The 24,146-nt window shown below is 40.3% G+C and overlaps 1 protein-coding gene across 9 annotated transcripts in view; it reads right to left on the reverse strand.

The window, feature by feature from the left end:
• DGKB (diacylglycerol kinase beta) overlaps window positions 1–24,146 on the reverse strand; it is a 337,930-nt gene that overhangs the window by 293,188 nt on the left and 20,596 nt on the right. For all 9 annotated transcript variants that reach the window (XM_071560835.1, XM_071560833.1, XM_071560829.1 and 6 more), the window contains exon 2: window positions 13,539–13,799. In XM_071560835.1, coding sequence (XP_071416936.1) covers window positions 13,539–13,608 — 70 coding nt within the window. In that variant the 5' untranslated portion in view covers window positions 13,609–13,799. The remainder of the gene's footprint in view (window positions 1–13,538; window positions 13,800–24,146) is intronic.

Genomic DNA, 24,146 nt, shown 5'->3' on the forward strand with positions numbered 1-24,146 from the left:
GACCACACACTGACACAGATTGCCCAGAGAGGCTGTGGAGTCTCTCCCACCGGAGATATTCGAAAGCCACCTGGAAACAATTCCATGCAATGTGCTCTTGATGATGAGACAGTGTCCTCCACCTCATACAGCAAGCATTTCCAGTGCCTCTCTATGGTCAAATGATGAGTTTGTACTAATGACAGTCTTATTTCCTCTCCGGATTCTGGGATCAATGCAACCCGGTACTATTGACCAGGCTGAATTATTTTTTTTCCCTTTTCCAATTCCTCTAACATTTCTTCCATATGAGATCTAAATAGGTACAAAATTTTGGCACTTCTACTAACTCTCCTAAAGTGGACAAATAAAGAATGTTAGCACAACAGAGACAATTTGCTTCATAATACTTTTGTTACTCCTAAATGAAAGTTATCATTTTCTGAGCCATAATATTTTTGACCCTGACAACAAATTATTCAGGAACCTGGGGCAGCTCTTCAAGATAGAATTGAAGCTGAAAAACAGCTGAATTGAACTGATCCAACACTGGACAAATTTGTCAACATCTTCAAAAATTTTGAATTACAAGTTTACTCTAAAGGGCTATTGCCTTCTGTGCTTTTAACAAATAGACTAAAACTCTTAATGTTATTAAATATGACCTCTTTTAGCAGCCTCCAGTCAACAGTACACAGCAGCAACAGTAGTCTTGCATTTTGCTGACTATAATTTCTTTATATCAGAACTCCTTAATAAGTCAGATATTTCAGAGCGAATCTTCTGTTCTGCAGAGGAATAGGGTCTTTTTCCAACCTTCACAATTCTGTGATTCTGTGGGATCTTATAAACAGCAGATTTGTCCCAATTCTGCTAGCTGATAGTAACAAACAAATATAAATTCACTATTTTCTGCTCTTAAAACCTGTCTCCTGGCAGCTGACCTATAAAGTTTCTTGCAGTCAGAACACAGGGGAGGATCCCTATAATTAGCTAAGACATGAACATAACACTGTAATAAAATACTCCAAAAGTCACCTTGTGACTTCACTTTTCACCATTACTACATACAATTCAAATAAGATTCTATGAAATACAATAGTTCCTAAAAGAATGCTTCATATTAGAATATCAACATATTTATCAGCTTTTTTCATCAGAAATGCTTGGCTCATCATTCCTATCTTACATTCTTTTCAAGATCTAGCACAGAAATCCTCATTAGATTGAGGAAAGAAATCCACTAATACTTCTGCAGCTGATATTGGTGCCCAGTTGTCAATCTCCCACAACAACTTCATCTATGATACAATCTTCAGAGGCCAAGACTCAACTATGGCTGGTTAAATGACAACTAAACCCACAACTTTGTATCTCTGTATCCTGGATTTCAGTCTAACACTAGTCAAAAAGTCAGATCTAATATCCTCATTAGTACAGACTGTATGTAACACCCTTCCTTTGAACATAGTTCAGGTTTTTTAAGAGTAAATCTGATTAGCCCCTTGTCTCGGTTTGAGGGGAAAAACCAAAATGTTTTACCCACAAGCAGGGGAGGGGCCTCCTCCTCAATAATCACACCACTCTTTATCAAATTTAAGAAAAGGAATTTTAATACAAGAAGGATAACTGCTATATATATATATATATATATATATGTAAACAGACTAGTGCAACCCACTTCCCCAACACCATAAGAGGAAAAAAAAAAAAAACAACAACAACAAAACCCAGCAGGTTTTCCTCCGGGAGAAAAGGTTATACTTAAGTGTCCTTGTCACAGCTCGGCTGGCTGCAGAGTGAGTTTCAGTCCCTCTCCAGCGAAACAGACGAGCAGTGGGCTTTCAGATGGACTCAGTCTCTTTCCCCTGTGTTCCCCGTCCAAGAAGCAGACAGGTACGAGCGACCAGCAGCAAATCCAAGGCAGGTAGCAGCACGGCAGGAAAAAGTAATCCGAAGTAGGCAGCGGCAAGACAGCCAGGGAAAACCCCAGCAGTAACCAGCAGGGCAGCCTGCCTCCTTGGAGCCCCCACTCCCCCGTTCCGCCGAGCCAAGACTGAGGAGAATATCCAAAAAAAACCAAAAGAGACAAACCTGCCCCCACCCCAGCGATCACAGTTAACTACTTCTTTTGTTAACCGCTGGCCTGGGCAGTTAAGTGGCAGGGGAGAGAATTTACATAATAATCCCAAACTACAACATTATCCACCCCTAAATTCTCTTCCATGCCGATACTCTACATTAAACTTAAATTTTCTTTCAAATAATTAAGTGTTTACAAATACAGTAATATGAGTCGTTTACCCAGAGATAAGTTCCCCTTGAGGTACACATCGTGTCTCTCCATCTTCCTGCATCACCCACCAGGTGGAACCAGATCCTTGAGCAAAGACAACCCCACGAATGGGTTTGCCTTTGCCTGAGGCAGGGTTGATCCAGACTGTTTTCCCTAGCATACCTCTCAGGTGTATTACAGGGACTTTGTCTCCATCTACAGTGTGAAGGGGTTCTGATTGGGCAGGGCCGGCTCGATTGACAGAGCCTCTAGTGTTGACTAGCCATGTAGCCTTTGCTAAGTGTTGATCCCAGTGTTTGAAAGTCCCTCCACCCAACGCCTTCAAAGTGGTTTTCAACAGTCCATTACACCGCTCAACTTTCCCGGCAGCTGGTGCATGGTAGGGGATATGATACACCCACTCAATGCCATGTTCTCTCGCCCAGGTAGCAACTAAGCTGTTTTTGAAATGAGTTCCATTATCTGACTCAATTCGTTCTGGGGTGCCATGTCGCCACAGCACTTGTTTTTCCAGGCCTAGGATGGTGTTCCGAGCAGTGGCGTGAGGCACTGGGTGTGTCTCCAGCCACCCTGTGGTTGCTTCCACCATGGTGAGCACATAGCGCTTGCCTTGGCGGGTCTGTGGCAGTGTGATGTAGTCAACCTGCCAGGCCTCCCCGTACTTATACTTATCCCAGCGTCCACCATACCACAGGGGCTTCACTCTCTTAGCCTGCTTAATGGCAGCACATGTCTCACAGTCGTGGATAACCTGAGAGATAATGTCCATGGTTAAATCCACCCCTCGGTCTCGTGCCCATTTATAAGTGGCATCTCTGCCCTGATGGCCCGAGGCATCATGGGCCCATCGAGCCAAGAACAGCTCTCCCTTGTGCTGCCAGTCCAGATCTGTCTGTGATACTTTCACTTGCGCAGCTCGGTCTGCCTGTTGGTTGTTGAGATGTTCCTCATTGGCCCGATTTTTGGGCACGTGTGCGTCTACGTGGCGGACTCTCACAATCAGCTTCTCTACTCGGGTGGCAATATCTTGCCATATATCGGCAGCCCAGATGGGTTTCCCTCTGCGTTTCCAATTGGTTTTCTTCCATCGGTCTAACCATCCCCAGAGAGCATTGGCCACCATCCATGAGTCGGTGTAGAGGTAAAGCTTTGGCCATTTCTCTCGTTCAGCAATGTCCAGGGCCAACTGCACGGCTTTAAGCTCTGCAAACTGACTCGACCCACCTTCTCCTTCAGTAGCTTCTGCAACTTGTCGTGTGGGACTCCATACAGCTGCTTTCCATTTGCGATTAGTCCCTACAATGCGACAGGAGCCATCGGTGAAGAGGGCGTAGCGTATTTCCTCTTTAGGCAATTGATTGTATGGTGGAGCTTCTTCCGCACGTGTCACCTGCTCTTCCTCTTCATCTGCTAGACCAAAATTTTCACCTTCAGGCCAGTTTGTGATGATTTCCAGGATCCCAGGGCGATTTGATTTTCCTATACGGGCGCGCTGCGTAATCAGGGCAATCCACTTGCTCCAGGTAGCATCAGTGGCGTGATGTGTAGAGGCAGCCTGTCCTGACAACATCCACTTCAGCACTGGTAGTCGAGGTGCCAGAAACAGCTGTGCTTCTGTGCCAATCACCTCTGAGGCGGCTTGGACTCCTTCATAGGCGGCTAGGATCTCTTTCTCTGTGGGGGTATAGTTGGCTTCAGATCCTCTGTAGCCTCGGCTCCAGAATCCAAGTGGTCGGCCTCGAGTCTCACCAGGCACCTTCTGCCAAAGGCTCCAAGACAGGCCATTATTCCCGGCGGCGGAGTAGAGCATGTTCTGTACGTCTGGTCCTGTCCTGACTGGTCCAAGGGCTACAGCCTGAGCAATCTCATGCTTAATCTGGTCAAAGGCTTGTTGCTGCTCAGGGCCCCAGTGGAAATCATTCTTCTTACGGGTTACCAAGTAGAGAGGGCTTACGATCTGACTGTATGCTGGGATATGCATCCTCCAGAACCCTATGGCACCCAGGAAGGCTTGTGTTTCCTTTTTGCTGGTAGGTGGAGACATTGCTGTGATCTTATTGATGACTTCTGTTGGAATCTGACGGCGTCCATCCTGCCACTTCACTCCCAGGAACTGGATCTCTTGGGCTGGTCCCTTAACCTTACTCCGTTTGATGGCAAAGCCAGCTCCCAAAAGGATCTGGATGATTTTCTCTCCTTTCTGAAAAACCTCTTCTGCTGTGTCCCCCCACACAATGATGTCATCAATGTATTGCAGGTGTTCTGGAGCCTCACCCTTCTCCAGTGCAGTCTGGATCAGTCCATGACAGATGGTGGGACTGTGTTTCCACCCCTGGGGTAGTCGGTTCCAGGTGTACTGCACGCCCCTCCAGGTGAAAGCAAACTGTGGCCTGCACTCTGGTGCCAGAGGAATGGAGAAGAACGCATTAGCAATGTCAATAGTGGCATACCACTTTGCTGCCCTGGACTCCAGTTCATACTGGAGCTCCAGCATGTCCGGCACAGCGGCACTCAGCGGTGGGGTAACTTCATTCAAGCCACGATAGTCCACAGTCAATCTCCATTCTCCATCAGACTTATGCACAGGCCAGATGGGGCTGTTGAAGGGTGAGTGGGTTTTGCTGACCACCCCTTGGCTCTCCAGTTCACGGATCATCTTATGGATGGGGATCACAGCATCACGGTTCGTTCGGTATTGCCGACGGTGCACTGTCGTGGTGGCAATTGGCACTTGCTGTTCCTCAACTTTCAACAGTCCAACAGCAGAAGGACTTTCTGAGAGACCTGGCAATGAGTTCAATTGTTCAATCCCTTCTGTCTGTACAGTGGCTATTCCAAAAGCCCATCTATGCCCCTTTGGGTCCTTAAAATATCCATTCCTGAGGTAGTCAATGCCCAGGATACATGGGGCGGCTGGACCAGTCACAATGGGGTGTTTCTGCCAATCTCTCCCTGTCAAGCTCACTTCAGCTTCTAGCACAGTCAACTCTTGAGATCCCCCTGTCACCCCAGAAATAGAAATAGTTTCTGAGCCCACATGTCCTGATGGCATTAATGTGCATTGAGCGCCAGTATCAACCAAAGCCTTATACTTTTGTGGGTCTGATGTACCAGGCCATCGAATCCACACAGTCCAATAGACACGGTTGTCCCGTGCCTCTACCTGGCTAGAGGCAGGGCCCCTCTAACACTGATCCTGGTCATAGCGGTCAGAACCTTTTCTCGATGAGTACACCTGGGAGGTGCCCTCCTGTGGGTCAGATTCTTGCCCGTGGGAAACTGGGACTGCACTTACTCTCACTGACCTTCTTCCATTCTCCTTCAGTTCTTGTACTCGGGCTGCAAGGGCACGGGTGGGTTTCCCATCCCACCGTCCCATGTCTTCTCCATGTTTGGCCAGGAAGTACCACATCTCAGTTCGTGAGGTCTGTCCACTTCCTCTGGCTGGGGGGCGTCTGGCTCTGACTTCAGAGGTTCTCATTCGCACTGGTGCCACTTGGAGACTTTCCCTAATTTCCTCTCTGATCGCTTTTACCTCTGCAGGCAGCGTCTTGAGACTCTCAACCAATGTCTCTACAGCAGAAATACGGGCCTGCATTGGGCTGTGGGTCATGCTTTCATATATCCGGAGCTTATTTGCTACTGGACCCACTGTTTCATGGTTCTCTTCCCTATACATGGATGCCAGGAAATCGGTGTATTCAGCTGGCCCCGAGCGTGAAAGGTCCCACCACATATGTGGTGTGCATCTGACCTTGTCAGGGTCATTATTGGCTTGCCCACCTCTTCCAAAAAGCACGTCCATCATTGCCATCTCCCTCAGACGTAAAATTCCTTCTTCCATCGTCTTCCAAGTCTTCCTAATATGATGTTCCTGCAGGATTTCTCTATAAACAAACTTCTCTCTTACACTCGTTAGAAGTCGTGCCCAGAGTGAAAGGGGCTTTGATTCCCTCACTAACACCTGTTCAATAGCCACGTCCTGGGCCAGAGCCCCCAAAAACCTGGCTTCAGCACCATCCAGTTGTAAGGTTTCACCCATAAGGTCCCAAACTCGGATCAACCAAGTCAGGATGGGCTCACCCGGGTGTCGAGCAATGTCTTTCCGCAAACTACGGAGATTATCAAATGACAATGACTCAGTGATAATCTCAGGCTCTGGGTCTGCTTGCTGTGGAGGTGCAGCAGCCCCCTCATCGTCTGCTGGATGGTCTAATTTGGTCTTATATTTCCTTTTCTGAATAGGGGCAACTTCCATAGGCTTGGCCTGTCCTCCTGGTTTAGCCTCATCCTTTTCTCCCTTCACTGTGGCATCAGGGGTTTTATTCTCTCGCTTTTCCCCCTTCACTGGGCTAGGTTTCTGAATGCATTCTGGAAAAACCCTGGCCCTACCTTCAAACATTCTGTAAGCTGCAGGGATACAACCCTGCAGAAAAACCATAAAGAGCAAGATATCTCTGGCATCCAGGGAGAATTTAAACATCTCAAAAGCTGTTGTAGCAGACTTGAATGGGGAATGGACAAAGGGTTGGGAGAAGAGATTCCCCTTTGTTCCTTCCCAAGGGTCCGTACTATTATCACTGAATCCCCAGAGGTAGCAGCTTAGGTTGCGGCAGGAAAACAGCCTGGAGAGCACCACCCACATGACATCCAAAGGCATCGAATTCATGGCACCATAAATCCAGAGTAAGAACTCAATAATAATTGCGGCTATTTGAGTTTTGCTCATTGATTTGTTGATAAGACTTAAACCTGCCGCTCCTTTTGGCATGAATTTGTACCAACAAAAAGCCAATATATTATACAGGATGGTCCTGATGAACTCTAAGCTCAAGACCCACATGGTGCCACAAAATAGCAGTTATCCTTCTTTGTTTACAAGCCCCACACGTTGGGCGCCAAGAAATGTCTCGGTTTGAGGGGAAAAACCAAAATGTTTTACCCACAAGCAGGGGAGGGGCCTCCTCCTCAATAATCACACCACTCTTTATCAAATTTAAGAAAAGGAATTTTAATACAAGAAGGATAACTGCTATATATATATATATATATATGTAAACAGACTAGTGCAACCCACTTCCCCAACACCATAAGAGGAAAAAAAAAAAAAACAACAACAACAAAACCCAGCAGGTTTTCCTCCGGGAGAAAAGGTTATACTTAAGTGTCCTTGTCACAGCTCGGCTGGCTGCAGAGTGAGTTTCAGTCCCTCTCCAGCGAAACAGACGAGCAGTGGGCTTTCAGATGGACTCAGTCTCTTTCCCCTGTGTTCCCCGTCCAAGAAGCAGACAGGTACGAGCAACCAGCAGCAAATCCAAGGCAGGTAGCAGCACGGCAGGAAAAAGTAATCCGAAGTAGGCAGCGGCAAGACAGCCAGGGAAAACCCCAGCAGTAACCAGCAGGGCAGCCTGCCTCCTTGGAGCCCCCACTCCCCCGTTCCGCCGAGCCAAGACTGAGGAGAATATCCAAAAAAAACCAAAAGAGACAAACCTGCCCCCACCCCAGCGATCACAGTTAACTACTTCTTTTGTTAACCGCTGGCCTGGGCAGTTAAGTGGCAGGGGAGAGAATTTACATAATAATCCCAAACTACAACACCCCTAAACATATATAACATTTCTATCACATTTTCTCTAACTTGGTACAACACAGGAATGTGCACAAGTGATTTAAATTCACAGATGTGAAGAAAAAATTACAGTGTTATAAGTATAGTTCATAGTTCACCTCTCAGGAGAACTAAAGCAAGTGGCCCACCAAAACCTTGTGTGAGACTCTATCTTAGTCAGGTTTTTAGTTCCCAGTCATAGACTCAAAATAAGGATTCAGACTTCACAACTTATCAACTGGTCCCTTTTTCTGGCCACTCCAACTCCAACAGACCTTCCACATGAAGAGTGGATCTCGCACTAGACCCAGTATTCCTCTCCATGAAGTCCTCCCAAGCACACAGGATATGGTACAGGCACTGCTGCCAGACTCCACCTTTCAGCCCATCTGACTGGTTCTGACAAAACTTTTTCAGAACCTCATTTTCTCCACTTTTACCAACAGCAGCAGAAACACCATAATCCTAAAATACAATATCGGGGTAAAATTATTCTCAGTAATCACCAATAATTTTCTCTCACCACTTTCCACACAGTAAAAAACAGCTGGTTTTGGCAATCTGTATTTGATGAGGTCCATTCCCTCATCAGAATTAGGACACTTCCATGTGGCACTAGAAGCCTGGGACACTCTGAGGGATTGTGTAATGACCCATAACTGCTGGTGACCAGCTGTCACATATATGAACTTCTCCCCAGGTTATCATTTATACCCATTGTAAAAGAAAATATTTTCCGTCTGTGAGTACCACAGGAAAAAAACCCTTCAGGAGTTTCTGGCAACTTAATTTTGAACCAAAATTCTGCTGACTTTTCTTCAGTGATCTTTTCACAAGTTCCTCCTTCCTGCTCCCCTATAAAATTGTTACAGTTTAGTTCTTGCAGTAGCTATTGATGTTACATCAAAAGACACTGCAGCTGCTGATGCTGTTTCTGTTCTCACAGTCATTTCAGTAGCACTCCAGCATCTATTTCTATCTTCAGGCTGTGACAGACTGCCCAAGTTCTCCTCCACCAGCCTGGGAAAAAATCACTGCCAAAAGTTTTGCAAAAAGGTTTTTTCAGGCTTTTTCCTCAGGGCACATTTTGTTGACAAACTCAAAAGGACAACACAAAACCAAGCTATTTCCCCAGAGAGCACATGCTGCCAGAGCTCAGAGGTCTTTTTCCCCGCCTTCTGAGGGAAAGGCAGAACTTCTTTTTTTTTCTTTTTTTTTCCGCTTTTTTTTTCCTGCCTAGCTGACTCATGAAATAGTCTTGCTTTAACTGTTTCCAATCACTTCAATATTTCTTCACTTGCTTTTGGAGCAGGATACTTTAAATTTCCCTTAACATATAATTTGGACTACAACAGCCATAAAAATTCGTCATATGTCTTACAAATATATACTTAGTACTATCGAATTTAGAAGAAACTGTTTCTGCCTGAAGAGTCCTGTAAATACCTTACCCTATGCAGGGCCATTTTTATGCAGAAAAATCCCTACATCTTTTCTTTCCCACAACTAGTATTGATCATGAAATCTAAGGGAGGTAAAAAAAAAAAGGAATTTTCTTCTCTTAAGTGCATATATTTTCCCAAAATTTTCAGGATTCGGTGTAGGCTACATTATTGTTGTTGTCATTATTATCACGATTCTACAATAAGTACACCAGTTATCTCGGTTGTTTTACTTTTCACAAATTCTAATGAGGCAATTTTAAACCAGGCAAAGATCTAATTCAAAATATTTTCTACTATTCCTTTTTTGGAACAAGACAAGAGAGGAGATTTTTAATTTGACTGGTAAGAAGGACACAGAGGAACTGTCTTTGGAAATAAATATTCTTCTAAAACCATATATATGCATCTCAACTGCAAAGAGCCAAGCATTAGGAATATGTTACTTGAACTTCAGAAATATTTTCTTTAGTAATATTTAAATTGTTCCAAAAAATTCACTGAAGCCCAAAAGTATTTAATTATGGAAGGCAGATGAAGAAAGGGCTTAAATTGAAAGTATAAGACTGCCTTGAATTGAGCTCAAAAATAATTCAGTAAGACAAAATTACAAGTACTTCTTAGATTAATTTACTGAAAGGTACTCACTTCCTATGAAGTTCTAAGTGTTGCTTAGAGGGAAAAGCTTTGTGATTAGGAACAACTGGTGGAAAACTCATTCTCCTTTGCTGTCCAGTTACATTTACAGAAATTGAGAAAAGCTAGTATGTATTCAAGAAAGAAATTTTACATTCAGGGTTAGTGTTCAGTAAACAATACAGCTGAATAGAGCAGCAAACCACACTATAAATACTTGAGGAAGAAAAAAGGCAAACAAGATGTGGTAAGAATTTCTCTAAAGTGATACCAAGGGCTAGGGAGCAGGCCTTGTTCAACCGTACTTGCCAGAACAGACAGGCTATCATCAAGCTCAGAGAAGATCAATCAAAAGCAGAACTATACTGAACTAGAGCAAAGTGTCTTTCAGTTAGAAAGTGGAAAGGATATGTCCCTCTCAGAGCACGTGAGTAGTTTAATGGGCTTTATACAGTGAAAGATCCATACACCTACTCTGGTGACTAAAAAAGGGATTTAAGCTAAATTCAGACCTTTACGCCCAAGACAGTTGGATCCATAAGATCCACACTCAATCAGCTGCAGTTGTGCACATATAATTCTCTGCTTTGGATGTACTTTAAGCTTATTATCTGTGCAGTCTGTATCTCAGTACAGTTTGCAAATTTCTTTACAAGACTGAAATCACTTGATGCTGAAGAGAAGCAGCTCATCAAGGTGCCTCCTGAGTTCTGTTTCAGCATAAAGCCAGGAAGAGGCACTAAATTTGTTTACTAAAACCTGGGTGAACCCATTCCTCTGTTCTCAGAGACTGTAACACTTGCAGATGGGACTGATTTCAGCAAAGTCTGGCAGCAAGTTTTCTTCATAAAATAGGCAGAAGTGAGAGAGACTTGTCTTCTGGATAGGGGAAAGATAAAGGATATGGTTTCAAACTGAGCTTCAACCTCAAACTCCCTCACTCCTACAAGTGTGCCCTGCCTCTGGAATAACACAAGCAAGATGGTGTGAGGCAGGGCAGTGGAGCTGTTGTGTAGCAGCAGGCAGAAAGGAATGAGAGAAGAAACCCTTCAGACCCCAAGGTCAGTGAAGGAGACGCTCAGCCAACAGAGCAGACATTCCCCCCAGTCTGTGATGCAGTCCATGGTGAGGTAGGGTGTTCCCTGTGGAGGTCCACAGTGGAGCATATACCCACTTCCAGCCCATGAAAGTCCTCACACCAGAGCAGGTAGATGCTTGAAGGAGACTCTGACCCTATGGGAAGTCTGCACTGGAGCAGGCTCTTGCCAAGACCTGTGGAACCATAGAGAGAGAGAAGCCCTTACTGGAGCAGGTTTGCTGGTGGGAATTGTTACCCCACAGAGGAAACACACAGGAGCAGCCTGCTCTTGAGGGACTGCAACCTGTGGAAGGGACAAAAGCTAGAACAGTTCATAAAGAACTACAGCCCATGGTAAGGGCCCACATTGGAGAAGTTTGTGGACTGTCTCCCATGGAAGGGACTCCATGCTGGAATATGGGAAGAGAGTAAGGAGTGATAGAGCAGATTGGTGGGCAACTGGCATCTAGGAAAAGTCAACCCACTACAGGTGTATGAAATAAATTCTGATTTCCAGTGATCTCATTAAGTAGATGTGACCCTGTGCCAAGAAGAGTATGGCACAAGCCACTGATATCCAGCCTTGATAGGTTTTTGGTAGACTATACTCCCTGTTCCAGTACTCACATCTGATTCTAACTAAAACAGGGTTTATAAATATTTTTGAATTTAAGAAAATGTATATGTTAAAAATTTCCATAGTTAAAATGTTGTAATTTAGGTAAGATTCACAAAGTAAAGCTTCTACACCAAACTCAATGAAAGGCAAAGCAAATGACAACCTCACATAACAGCAGGTGAGCAGAAAACAAATCACTGCTCTATTCCAAAGTCCTCCAGTGAAATCCAGTGTTCCGCACAGGGCAAGGCTGGGGCCTCATCCCCAGCTCTTGTTTGCAGGCAACTGCCACAAAGTCAAACCTCCCTACAGTGTTACCTTCTGCCACAGGGATCAGCCCTCCATCCTGATGGAGACCCATGGTACATCAAGTCCCATGTTGGCCAAAATGAGCAATGCCTTTTTTTTTTTGATTGTTTGAGGGCCTTTGTTGGATCATCAATATAAAATTTTGATGTACTCTTTCAAAGCTCCATGTAATTCAACCTTGTTTCCCTTATTTATTGTTTCTATGTGTCACATACAAATAAAAGAATGACTAAAAACTATGGATAATTTAATTTCTCAGACTCACAATTGATTTTTAAAGCCTTCTTTTAAATAGAAACTTCCAACCAATTAAATACTAGAAAATACAATGTTTTATATTTCACTATGAAATGAGAAACAAAATAGCTCTTTGCTCGGTAACATCATCGAAAATTTAAAGCAGTATATGATGCAAATTTCCTTCAATTCTATAGCTTATCCTTTGAGATGAGAATTTGACATGAGGAGGAAACACTTTAAGGAATAGAATATTTTGAACTGTACAGAAACTGCTATGCTAAACTGTGAAACTCAAATACACTTGTTTCAGAAAATGTAACTTAAATATTTCTACCTGATGGTTTTTGTTGTTGTTGTTATTCAGTGACATTGCATTTTATAAAGTATAATTCATGGTTTAACTTGATAACAAGAAAATATTATGAATCTCAATCACATTCCAGTGGAATGTACTATTCGATCCATTATTAATTCTAATTATCATTTTCTAATTATTCTGTTAGATTACTACACTTAAATACTATTAAGGATATGCTACGATGTCTTAGGCACAAAAACCTGAACACAATCACCCATCTTCCTTTTAGCTTATAAGCATATGTTTCCCTTAGTAATAAATCAATAACATTCATGAATCGTAAGATGTTCTCCATTTTTAAAAACAGAAATTTAGATTCCCTATTATACAGGAGAACTTCCTAAATATTCTTCAACCTTTTCACTTCTGTTCTTACCAGGCTTCATTAACCATCTCCTAAATCTGTCTTTCATGTCCAGCATCTGCTTTCCAAGCATATTATTCTGAGCCATTTAATCAGCTCAAGCAACTGAAAGGAAGTTTTGCCTGAGTAATAACCTAAAGAACTGTATGCTTCAGCTTAGAGAGATTTTTGTTTCTTGCTCTTTAACAGGACACTCCTTTGCATTGCTTACAGTATTAGAAATATATTCATGTTGGACACTTAGATGTGTTTCTCCTGGAATCTCTATGCTTTCTCCATGACTGAGCAAGCCTCCTTTTTAACTACAACCCCAGCCTAGTGGCCTACTCATTTTTTATGACAAATTGAGGCAAATTAAGCCAAAGCCTTAAAAATATGTTCTCCAAATACAGTGATATAACTTGTAGTCAGTCTACATGGTATCATACTGGAAATTAAATTTGCAGAAAAAATGTTCCTTGTAATCTTTCAGATTAAAAAATAAACACAAACCATAATTTAACTTCTTACTTGAGAGTGAATGACATCAATAACAGTTTTATATTCTGCATTCAAAATACTCCTAATTTTTAATTAGCCATAAACCAAAATATTTTAAAAATTACTTACATTCTGCATATTTTTGAAGCTGAGAGAATTCTCCAGGGCTAAGGTTAACCCACTTCTCCTGGCTCGTCATATTGGCAGTAAGGGTCCTTGTTATATATCAGAAGGATATTCCCTTTGACTCGGGTGATGTAAACTCCATAAAGATTTGTAGCTTCAGTTCACAGTGTTTGGCAAGTGTAGAAATGGCATCAATCTATGTGGATGAAGATTTTGGTGCTATAAACTGTTCCAAATGCGTCGGTTCAGTGGCACATTACAACACTGTTAAAAGATCAAACAGAAGAATAAATATGTCTTCCTATGAAAATAATTGTAACCAATAAATATTTTCTCATACACATTCTTGCTCAAAATCTTTCCATACAGTATTTGTCCAGAAATAGTTTCATATGTATTTCCAATTTTTTTTAATTGCAAATGCTTTTGTGTAGGTTTGCTAATCAAAAATTATCAATTGTTCATGATCAAATGCATCTGGACACATTGTGTAGGGATGTTTCTGATTTAGTAACAACCACTGCAATAGTAGATAATATCTATCCGTTAACTTTGTTCCTTATGATTTTAAAATTTTATTGACATTAACTGGGTTTGTACCCAATTATGCTGTACTACAACATTTTGTGGCCGTGTCAGAAATGCTCTGAAACTTATAACTCTCCACGACAAAAATGAAATGGATTCTGCAGTTTGGTGAGAGCACATTAGAGCTGTACAAATATTAATGCTTCCACCAAAATAATAGGGGTTTGAACGTCACAGCATTGATTATCACTAATAAAAAATCAAATATAACTGTTGGAACGATTACATATCGCTTCAGAGAAAAACAAACAAACAACAAAAAAAGAAACTGTGGGTGCCTTCTCATCCCAATTTAATGCACTTTCTGCCTCTGTAGGACAGAGCTTAGGAAAACTATGCTTTACCAATACCACTCTGGGAACAACAGGTAGGCTACTTTTCATGTAATTTTAGCCATCTGAATGTCATTCAAAATTGTCATCTCAAGCACTCCCTTTAATCATCAGAAAGAGACAGGTGGCCCAAACAGCAATTAATCCCTCCAGTTTCAACATAATCTTAAATGTGATGAATTGCCTTCTTGTGGTATTTATCTTTTATTGATTACAGAGGTTGCCTAGAAGACAAATTTAGATTGGAAAGCTAATTTTAGACTGCAAGTGGAACCTCTTCATATACCTAGCAAGGTAGCATTTATAAGGATCAAATTACAAAAAGAGCAAAGAAAAAATTCAGACCAGAAGAGATTAACACAGTAATGGAAAGAGTGCTAAGGAGGAAGACATGGGTAGCATAAAAAAACTTCACACTAATCTAAGTAGACAACACCTTTTTTTTTTTTTTTTTTTTTTAAGAAAGTCATGCAGGAAGACCCCTTAGTCACAGAGAATGTTTTCACTGCTCTCAGGCCCTTCCTGGTGAATGGTAAATGCATGGACTATACTATGAGCAAGTAAGGCTACCTAAATACAATAAAAACTGCTTTGTCTGTTAAAAATTTGTACCAGAAGAGATTCCTATGCTTTTCATCTCCTCAAGTTAGAATAAAATATAGTAATAAGTTGTTAAGAACTGAAAATATTGATTGACTAAATAACAAAAACTAATAGGAGCATGGAAATTGGGACTGCAAAAAGCAACATTAAAGTGGATAATGTTGGCCAAGTGCAAGGCACATTAGGCCTCAAATATCAGTGAATCAACATCAGACCCAGAAAAAGGGCAGCAACTACAAAGCTAAAAGTGATATTCAGTAAGAAAAACCAGCATTCTGTCTTGGGAACCTCAATCTCTTAGGGTCAACAGGGCCATTTTAATCAAATTAGAGATGTTTCATTTCTGGCAGTTGATTAGATTATATTGAAGACAGTTTTATTTCTTCAAATAGGTATATATTTCTTATATTCTTGACTACTAATTAGATTTTACTGATTTTTTTTTATATTTGCATAAGTGATTTAATATAATCAAAATTTTCTACCACAATTTCCTCCAGTTTTACTATTTGCTTCCTTAACTACATTTAGCTTCATTCTCTGCAAAATATCACTGCTGAAGGCTGTTCAGTTTGAGATTATCTTAATTATTTAATATGAGCATTTGATAAGCAGTTTGCCATTAGAATTACTATAACTAGCAAGGTGTCCTAGTTACAGGGGCTGGGACCAGTTTATGACTTTGTGGGTGTCACCAAAACTGTGTATTTGACACCCTCTATGTCATTTCTGATGGACTGTTAGCAATGGATCATTTGCAGCAGCTGCCCAGGGCACACCTGACACCTCAGGCTACAAGCTGGGCGTTAAAGAACTCTGTGAGACAAGGGAGTATTTCTGTCTTCACACCAATGACTCAGCTGTGATAATTCCCCTCCAGGGAGTCATTAGCACCTTCACACCCAGGCTGAGGGGTCATGTCTGCTAATGGGCCATCAAAGATTCCATAAATACCCCATGATTCACAATGTAAATCACCCATTGTGAAACTCCCTGCCCTGGGGGAGATACTGGGCATTCCCACCCAAACCTGAGCATGTATAATCTTGGGGTTTGGGGACTTCTGGTACCACTAGTTGGATCGAGAGGAGGACAGGAACCTCAACAGGATTGCGACTGCCCCTCTTGACCAGACTGTGACCATCATCCTCACCAACAGGCTTTCCTTTCCTTTTACTTTGCACTCAGGGGGGCAACATGGCGCTTGGCACAGGGGCTGACAGACACCTTACTGTCCATGCCCCAGAGTTTTGGATTATACATCTGTTTTGTGTGGGCTAAAACCAGTTTTTCTTGTATCATTGTATTTATTGTAATCTTTTTAGTAAACCGTAACTCTGACTTGTAATCTCTCTTGAGATGGGTTCATTTCTCCTACCGGTTTACCTTGAAACCAGCACACAAGGTAATAACTGTTGTGTGCTCTAATGGGTTTAATCTATTCATATGCAATACCTTTAGCTGACCACTGCCTATAAAGCTCATTGTACACATAGTATTTGGCCAGTGAAAACAGATGTTTCTCCATTGAATTTCTTTTCTCCAGCTTCAGATCTAAATTCTGATATTCTTTCCCTTTTACCAGACAATTAGCCTCTACTGTTTAGAAGCAGTGTTGCAAGAAAAGGTATGTGACCTGAATGAGATGACAGCAATGGAAAAAGTTAATATGGGTACAGTAGCTCATGGGAAAGATGTAGTTTGTGTGTAAGACAAGAGTTATCATGGAATATACGACAGAACTTAGGGCTACATTTTTATGTTGGAAAACTCTCTAAATGCAATTTCTGTCCTTTGAAAGAGAGGGCTGTGGGGGATGTAAGGCAGCTAATTTGACAAATGTATCTGGGAACAGGAACAGGGAGGTAGGCAGTTCCCTGAGGGTAGCTAGCAGGTCTTTGGACTGTAGCCAGGTCCTGTAGACCACCTGTGTGTGCAGTGCAGGAATATACAAAAACATAATTAGGAAGATCTCGACAAAAGGAACTTTATAGGGGCTTTCTTTTTTCAGTGTCCTGTTAAGTTCTGCTGCAACAGAGTCCTAAATAAGGAAAAATACCTGCATCCTTTAGTTTTTCACAATTAAACTATTTACAGTGGTATCTTCCCATTCTATATAGATAATATTGTAGCTATAAGAAATCAAGCACCGTATGCAGATGCTGAGGACACAAGCCATCAATGCATATTTGTTTTCTATGATGTGTACCATTTGTTAACGTAAACACTGGAAGACCACCTATACACTATACAAATATCCTAACTTCTGTAGAAGAAAATATTAATTTATATAATCTTTTCCAGTACAGTTTAATATAAATGCATTCCTTTATACTTTATTTTAGTGCTCTTTAAGTACTCTAGGAAGGTCATGCAGTGAGAAACCTAAGTACATGAAGAAAAAGTAGTAACAAGGATAATACTATCACATAGGAAAAACAGAATGTTTAACTATTACATTAATTAAATGTGCATGCTGGCAGGCAAAAAAAGATCAGCAGGTCTAAACAGACACACACAGTGTTTTGACATGTTCATGCAGAAATAATTTTGAAAAACACAATACAGCACACAGTTAAGACACATAGGATGTCAGGCAGTGAGCTTTCCAGCAATCCTCTGAGTTTGACCTATTCTGGAAAAGTCAGATCTCTGCATACATTTTCCTAGTATACACTCAAGCAAGATTCACTTAGGCAAGCCCTCTCACCCAGACACAAAGTAGGCCTTACAAATTAGAGAGTTTAGAAATACTACATTAGTAAACCATTCATTTTTTTACAAAAAGAATTATAAAAAAATCTTCGTCCTCTGACTATAGTAAGTCTTAGAATTCCAGTCTCCTTTTTATAACATTTTCCTTTCAGGATTTGAAAGTTTAAGTGTTCTGTTGGAATTCCTACCAGACCACATACCCAAACTAGGAAGCAAAGCTTTATTAAAAACTTTACAAATCTAATTACCTAGCATTCAGCCAACAATGCTAACAAAACAGATATCCTGGAATTACCATGCCACTGAAATCCTCAGCTGCTCTGCAGAAGCCAGGCTGAGGAGAGAAAAGGAAGAATATGCAGTGGAGGAAAAAAAAACAAACATAGAGGCATAGCCCCTAAATGCCAACCTCACGATTCAAATCATCTCATTCCACCTCACACAGTCCTCAATGCAAGGAAAGATGAGTTTTCAGAAACTATGGGGAAAAAAATATTACATCAGTCCTACAGAACCAATCAACAACACTGGTATCAGCTTTGAACTTCAGCCCACGGAAATACATCCAGCTTCTGAACCAAACCACCCAACTCTCTCTGTTTCCTCCTGAAAGGCAGGAGAGCTTCTTCTGAGGTCCATCCTTACTGCCAGGGCAGCTATAGCAAGTTTCCTTCAGGAACAATACAGTTTACCTCAACAGGACTGATAAGTGATCTTGCCTGAATAACAGGAATAAATAACACAATATTTTATTCCTTTATTGGTAAGAAGGCTGAATTAATTATGCCTTTCAAGTATTTTTTTATACAGATTGTACTTGGTAATTCTTTCAGTTGGGTCCTACACTTTGACCATGGTTAACTAGATCCTGTGGTTTCAGTGTGGGTGACATCACAGATTTCGTAAAGGAGAATTTTTATATATCAGACAACACAGGCTTCCACATGTGCTTGAAACATTTTCCTCTGTTCTCCCAACAAAAACAAGCTAGCAATCTCTAATTTCTTAGAAATGCAGGAATTATGTGCAGATATACAGGACATGTGTAGGTGTTCCTGCAACTCATTTTATACTTTGTAGAGAACAATGTCTCTAATGTCAGAAATACTCAAAATTTGCAGTTGAAAGTTTAGTATGAAGAGTTTGATGGGTAAGAAATCCAAAGTATCTGCTAATCACAATTCTGGAGTCTTTAATCTTAAATACAGAAGTAGTGTAATTAATTGCTGCTAGATTAATGGCATGGATAAAAAAATGAGGCCCCATAACAAAACAACACTGCTTTTTCCTACATAAATTCCCTATTTTACATAACAACATCCCTTGTCTTTTTAGTAATACAGTTGGGCTTTTTTTCAGTTTAGCAAAGGATGTTTATTGATGTAAAGTAACATAATCCTGAAATATAAACCATAAACATTGATATAATAAAATTGGTGACTATTTGCTTACCAAGCTGAAAGTCTCTCCCCTTAAAGTAGTGACCAGCACAACTCAAAATCACACTTGTTTTCCTGACTATTCCCAGGTGTCTCAGTCTGGGACACGTAAAACCATCTATTTAAATTTTAATACAAAGATATGGACTGTATTCCTCAGAGAAGCAATTATTCAAATTTACTTCCTCGAATTATTTATATGGAATATATCAGTGAACACTGGGAACACATGCAACACAAACCCCATTGTGGCATGATAAACAAAATACTTGAATCTTTGAGAAAACATTTCACCAATACTATAGTTTGTGACAGTGAAAAATATTAGCAACAAAATATGAGATCCACTAAAAACTGATCGGAATGCAAGACAGCAATATCGCTGAATGTAGTTACTTACATTTAAAATAGAGGGATACATTTTTGATTATAATTTTTACTTTACTCTGTTATAGTTTAGCCCCAGTTGGCAACTAAGTACTACGCAGCCACTCACTCACTTATACCATGCCCCCATGGGATGGGTTGGAGAATCAGGAATTAAAAAAAAGAAAAAAAAGAAAAAAAGGTAAATCTCATAGACTAAGATAAGAGCAGCTTAATAATTGAAGAAAGTTTTTAAGAATAAAAGTGTTAATGAAAAGGGAGATACAAAGAGAGAGGGGATAAAATGCAAGAAATACAATTGCTCACCTGAGCAGCAATCAGCCATCCCTGGCCAACTCATCTCTGAGCAGTAATTATCCAATACCTCCTAGTTTATAACAGAGCATGTATGACATTCCATGCTATGGAATATCCTTTCGGCCAGCTGCCCTGGCTAAGCTCCCTCCCTGCTTCTTGTGCAGCTCCTCACTGGCAGAGCATGGGAACTGAAAAGTCCTTGACTTAGGGTAAGCACTACTTAGCAACAGCTAAACAGTGTGTTATCAGCATAATTCACATACTAAATCCAAAACACAGCACTGTACCAGCGACTAAAAAGAAACCTAACTCTATCCTAGCCGAAACCAGGACACTCTTCCTGTACCTTAACTTCATCACATGATTTCTTTAAAAACAACTTCTGATAGATCTTAAATTTTCCAGCTCCAAGGCTTGCTATTTCCAAGTAGCTACACTAATTACCTTTCAATTCAGAAGAAATACATTCAAATTTCCCAATGTTTTCTTCACTAAAAGAAATATTGAAATAAAACCTAGCAAGAATCTGTGTCAAGGAAATACCACAATACATATATGCTGATGCATCATAAGTTTATAGAGGCTTTTTTCTTGCTTTAAATAGTATGACTGAGTATATTAAAAAAACCCTGACACCTTTTCTAACTGGAATTTAATTTATGCTTACAAGAGAAATAGTACATAAGTCAAAAATCTCCAAGTGAGAGTCATGGAGCTGTTCCTCATGTAAAAAACTTCTCAGTAACAGTTTTAGTAAAACAGATTTAAAAAGTGAAAATTTAAAAAAAAAAAAAAGAAATTTGAAAAGATAGTCATCCTTCTTATTATTCTACATCAATGAATAAACACAAAAATTTGTCCAGAGGGCCACTAAAATTTGGTACCCTTTTTCATGACTAAATGATCACATTGTACTGAAACCAGGAGAGAGAGGGAGAAAAAAAAAAAAGGGGGAGAGAGAAAAAAAATCCAACCCCACCAAAAAATAGAAAATAAACTGTTCAGATAGAAAGATTTCTAGACAGCTGTCAGTATTTTGAAATTTGTGAATTTAAAAAAAATATACACTATTTGAATATTAAAGGCTTTAAAGAAAGGTTGAATAACTAATGCTTAGGACTGATATTCTTTAATATATAGAGCAAAGAAATCTGGGACAGAAAGCACTGGATTTGATAGGTATGTAACGATGAAATGTCTAGTAAGTTCTCTGTAACACAGCACATTAGCCTGTCCACTGGATAAACCACTCTGATGAGAGGATTAATCAATCTCTCAAACAACTCTTTCAATGTTACCCACTACTGTTTTTATATATCTACCAATTTCCTCCAAAATCTAGAGCATCACAGAATAAACATCTTAGGGACAAACTGAATTCCAAAGTATGAATCTGCCACCTTCTCCAGGAAAGCCAGCTCCAGAAGTGCATCCCTAGGTGTGAGCTCTACATAGACCCCGTTCCCTGCTGCCTCCCCCTCTCCCCGCCCCACCCTGCAACTGGCACCACAAGTATCTGAACCATGTGTTCTTCCTGTTTCATTTCCCCCTCATGGGGCAACCTGTAAATGCTGCCTAACAATTAACCTTTGTTGGCAATAAGCTATAGGGATTTTTTTTGTTTAATTGTTGGGTTTAATTAATCTCTCCATATTTACGTGCTCTAAGGGTGATTATGTTAGAGGAAAGCAAAGCTGAAAAGTGTAATTTACAACTGGGGAAGAATTTCCTGGGGCAGAAATTCCTACTTCATGCTCTGAAATAAGCCTTTGAAGAGATGTGCTTTAGTCTTGTGACAAAAATGTTCCACAGCGCTTGAGGAAAAGATTTGTTAACTGCTGTCCTAATTCAAATGCTTTATGCACTTCTAAAATACACTGGGAACAGGGTGCTGAAGTTCCTTTTAAATAAATTATGAACCTGATTTAATCAACAGGAAATCTGTACGGATAATAGAGATCAGGTTAGCAGGTAGGTTAAAGGATTTCATAGCAGAAGTTTATGTTAGATGGTTTTCTACTAGGTGAGGGTATTTAGGCTTAGTTTGGTTTGGTTTATTTTTTCTTTTTTTTCCCCTATATAGGGAGATGCATGGAGAAGTTGATTAAATTATTGCAGTCCTAGGGTATGAATAGCTGACACTACGTCACTGCCCTCTGGGATAGTGTGGAGCCTTCTAGACAACTACAAATGGTTTTATATTTATTCATTGGCATTACTGTAAAAGAATTCAGTGATAGTGAGATACCAAACAGGATTTACTTCTGAATCATAAACATTGTCCCTTAATCATTTTCTGTGCATTTTTACCATAGCCTTAAAAAGCAAAATATAAGTAAGGTTTTATACACTTTGTTTGGGTTTTTTTTCCAAATAAATAAACAAATACATATAGAAAGGAAAGAAAAAACCTTAGTCTGTTTTGAATATATTCTTAAGCCTTACATCAAAAAAACCTTATATATCAGAATACGATAACTAATGAAAAGCCAGAATTCAAAGAGGGCGATAACGTGAGGAATGTAGAATACATAAACATAAAGATAAACTCAACAATTCATTGTTCCTTCTGTATTTAAACTGCTGGAAATTTCCTATTCAATGACAAAAAAAAAAGTAATAAAATGGATGGTCACTGGGTAACACTACATTTGTTCTTCTGTAAGTGGAATAATTATATGATTCAATCTTCTGGACTCCACTCCCACACAGAACCAAGGTATCAGATAAGAGCACTACCACTCCTGGTAATACTAATTAGAGATGTACTGGTTCCATGAATTTATATTCTTAACTAGAAAAGCAACAGCATTAATTACAAACAATTGCAAACCTCTATCTATTACACTATTTCACAGCTATAGAAGCTGAAGGCTATAGAAGCTTTCAGTCTGCAATCAGGTCTATTGGTTTTGTTAATTTCTTAGCTAATGCATGATGCACACACTGCTTTTGATGCACTGCAAGTCAGAAGCTCAGGTCCTTCTCAGTTGTTTCCTTTGCTTCGAACTTTATAATCCTACAACTAACATTTAGAACACGCCTGCATAACTATCTTAAGCCAACTGAAGGACTACTCACTGAAATAAAGGTGTCTCAAACAGAAATGTTTAAAATTTGTTTTACACTGATAACTAAACGAATGAAAATAGCCCTGTAGAACTTCCACATGATCTTGAAAATTCTTCCTATACCTGCAAGTGGCAAAATTACTGACAAATTTATGTCCAACATTCTATTACTAAGGAGAAAGTATGACGAAAAAACTTGTTAGTTATTAGCAGACACAAGCTTATTGTCACAATTTAACTTTCAACATTTTAATCCTATAATTTCTTTATATAGCTCAGTCTGCACTTAGCAACTACTGCACAAGTTCTTCTTCCATCTACTTGCACAAGTCATCACTAAAGGTCTAGATGTTTTATGAAAAGAATACTTATATTACAGAGCTAGAATTTAGTTGAAATCTTGTAAGACGGACTATAAAGGCCAGGGGGTGGGGGGGAGGGGGACACCCAAACAAACCAACCAACCAAAACAAACAAACAAAAAAAACCACAAAAGCCCCTACAAATCCAAAAGAAAACCCCACAGGCAGATTTTTTAGGGTTAAGAATTATTCTCTATTGTACCATTCTGAATTGATACACGAAAGCTTTCAAATGAAGAGATTTTTCAAAGTCCTTTGTGTGGTCTACTCTTACCAACAGGCACAGGATGTACATGCATAACACTCTTGCCAGGAGTGACTCGTGTAAAACTCACTTTCATCAATTGGAGACGATGTGAATTTTAAAAATGGTTATGTTAATAGAAATCACAGAATTATAGAATGGTCTGGATTTTAAGGGCTCTTAAATATCATCTAATCCCAAGCCTCCTCCCATAGGCAGGGACACCTTTTCCCTAGACCAGGTTGCTCAGAGCCCCATCCAAGCTCCCCTTGAACACTTCCAGGGATGGGGTATCCACAAGTTTTCTGGGCAACCTGTTCCAGTGCCTCACCACTCTCACAGTTAAGAATGTTAAAATTTTAATTAAAAGGACCAGAAAATAAGAAAAAGATATATCCCAATTTACAGAAAGGAAGAACTGAAATTCGTAAAAATCAGTAGAGACCTAGTCACATTAAAAAGTGACTAGATATCAGCTGGTCTTAATTATTACATTTCAAATTCACTAGACACACTGAAACATTTATTCTTAAACAATCTGCTCGCTATCACACAGGAAGCATGTGTGGAAAA

Source organism: Pithys albifrons, chromosome 7 (genome assembly GCF_047495875.1).
Source record: "Pithys albifrons albifrons isolate INPA30051 chromosome 7, PitAlb_v1, whole genome shotgun sequence".
Lineage (NCBI taxonomy): Eukaryota > Metazoa > Chordata > Aves > Passeriformes > Thamnophilidae > Pithys > Pithys albifrons.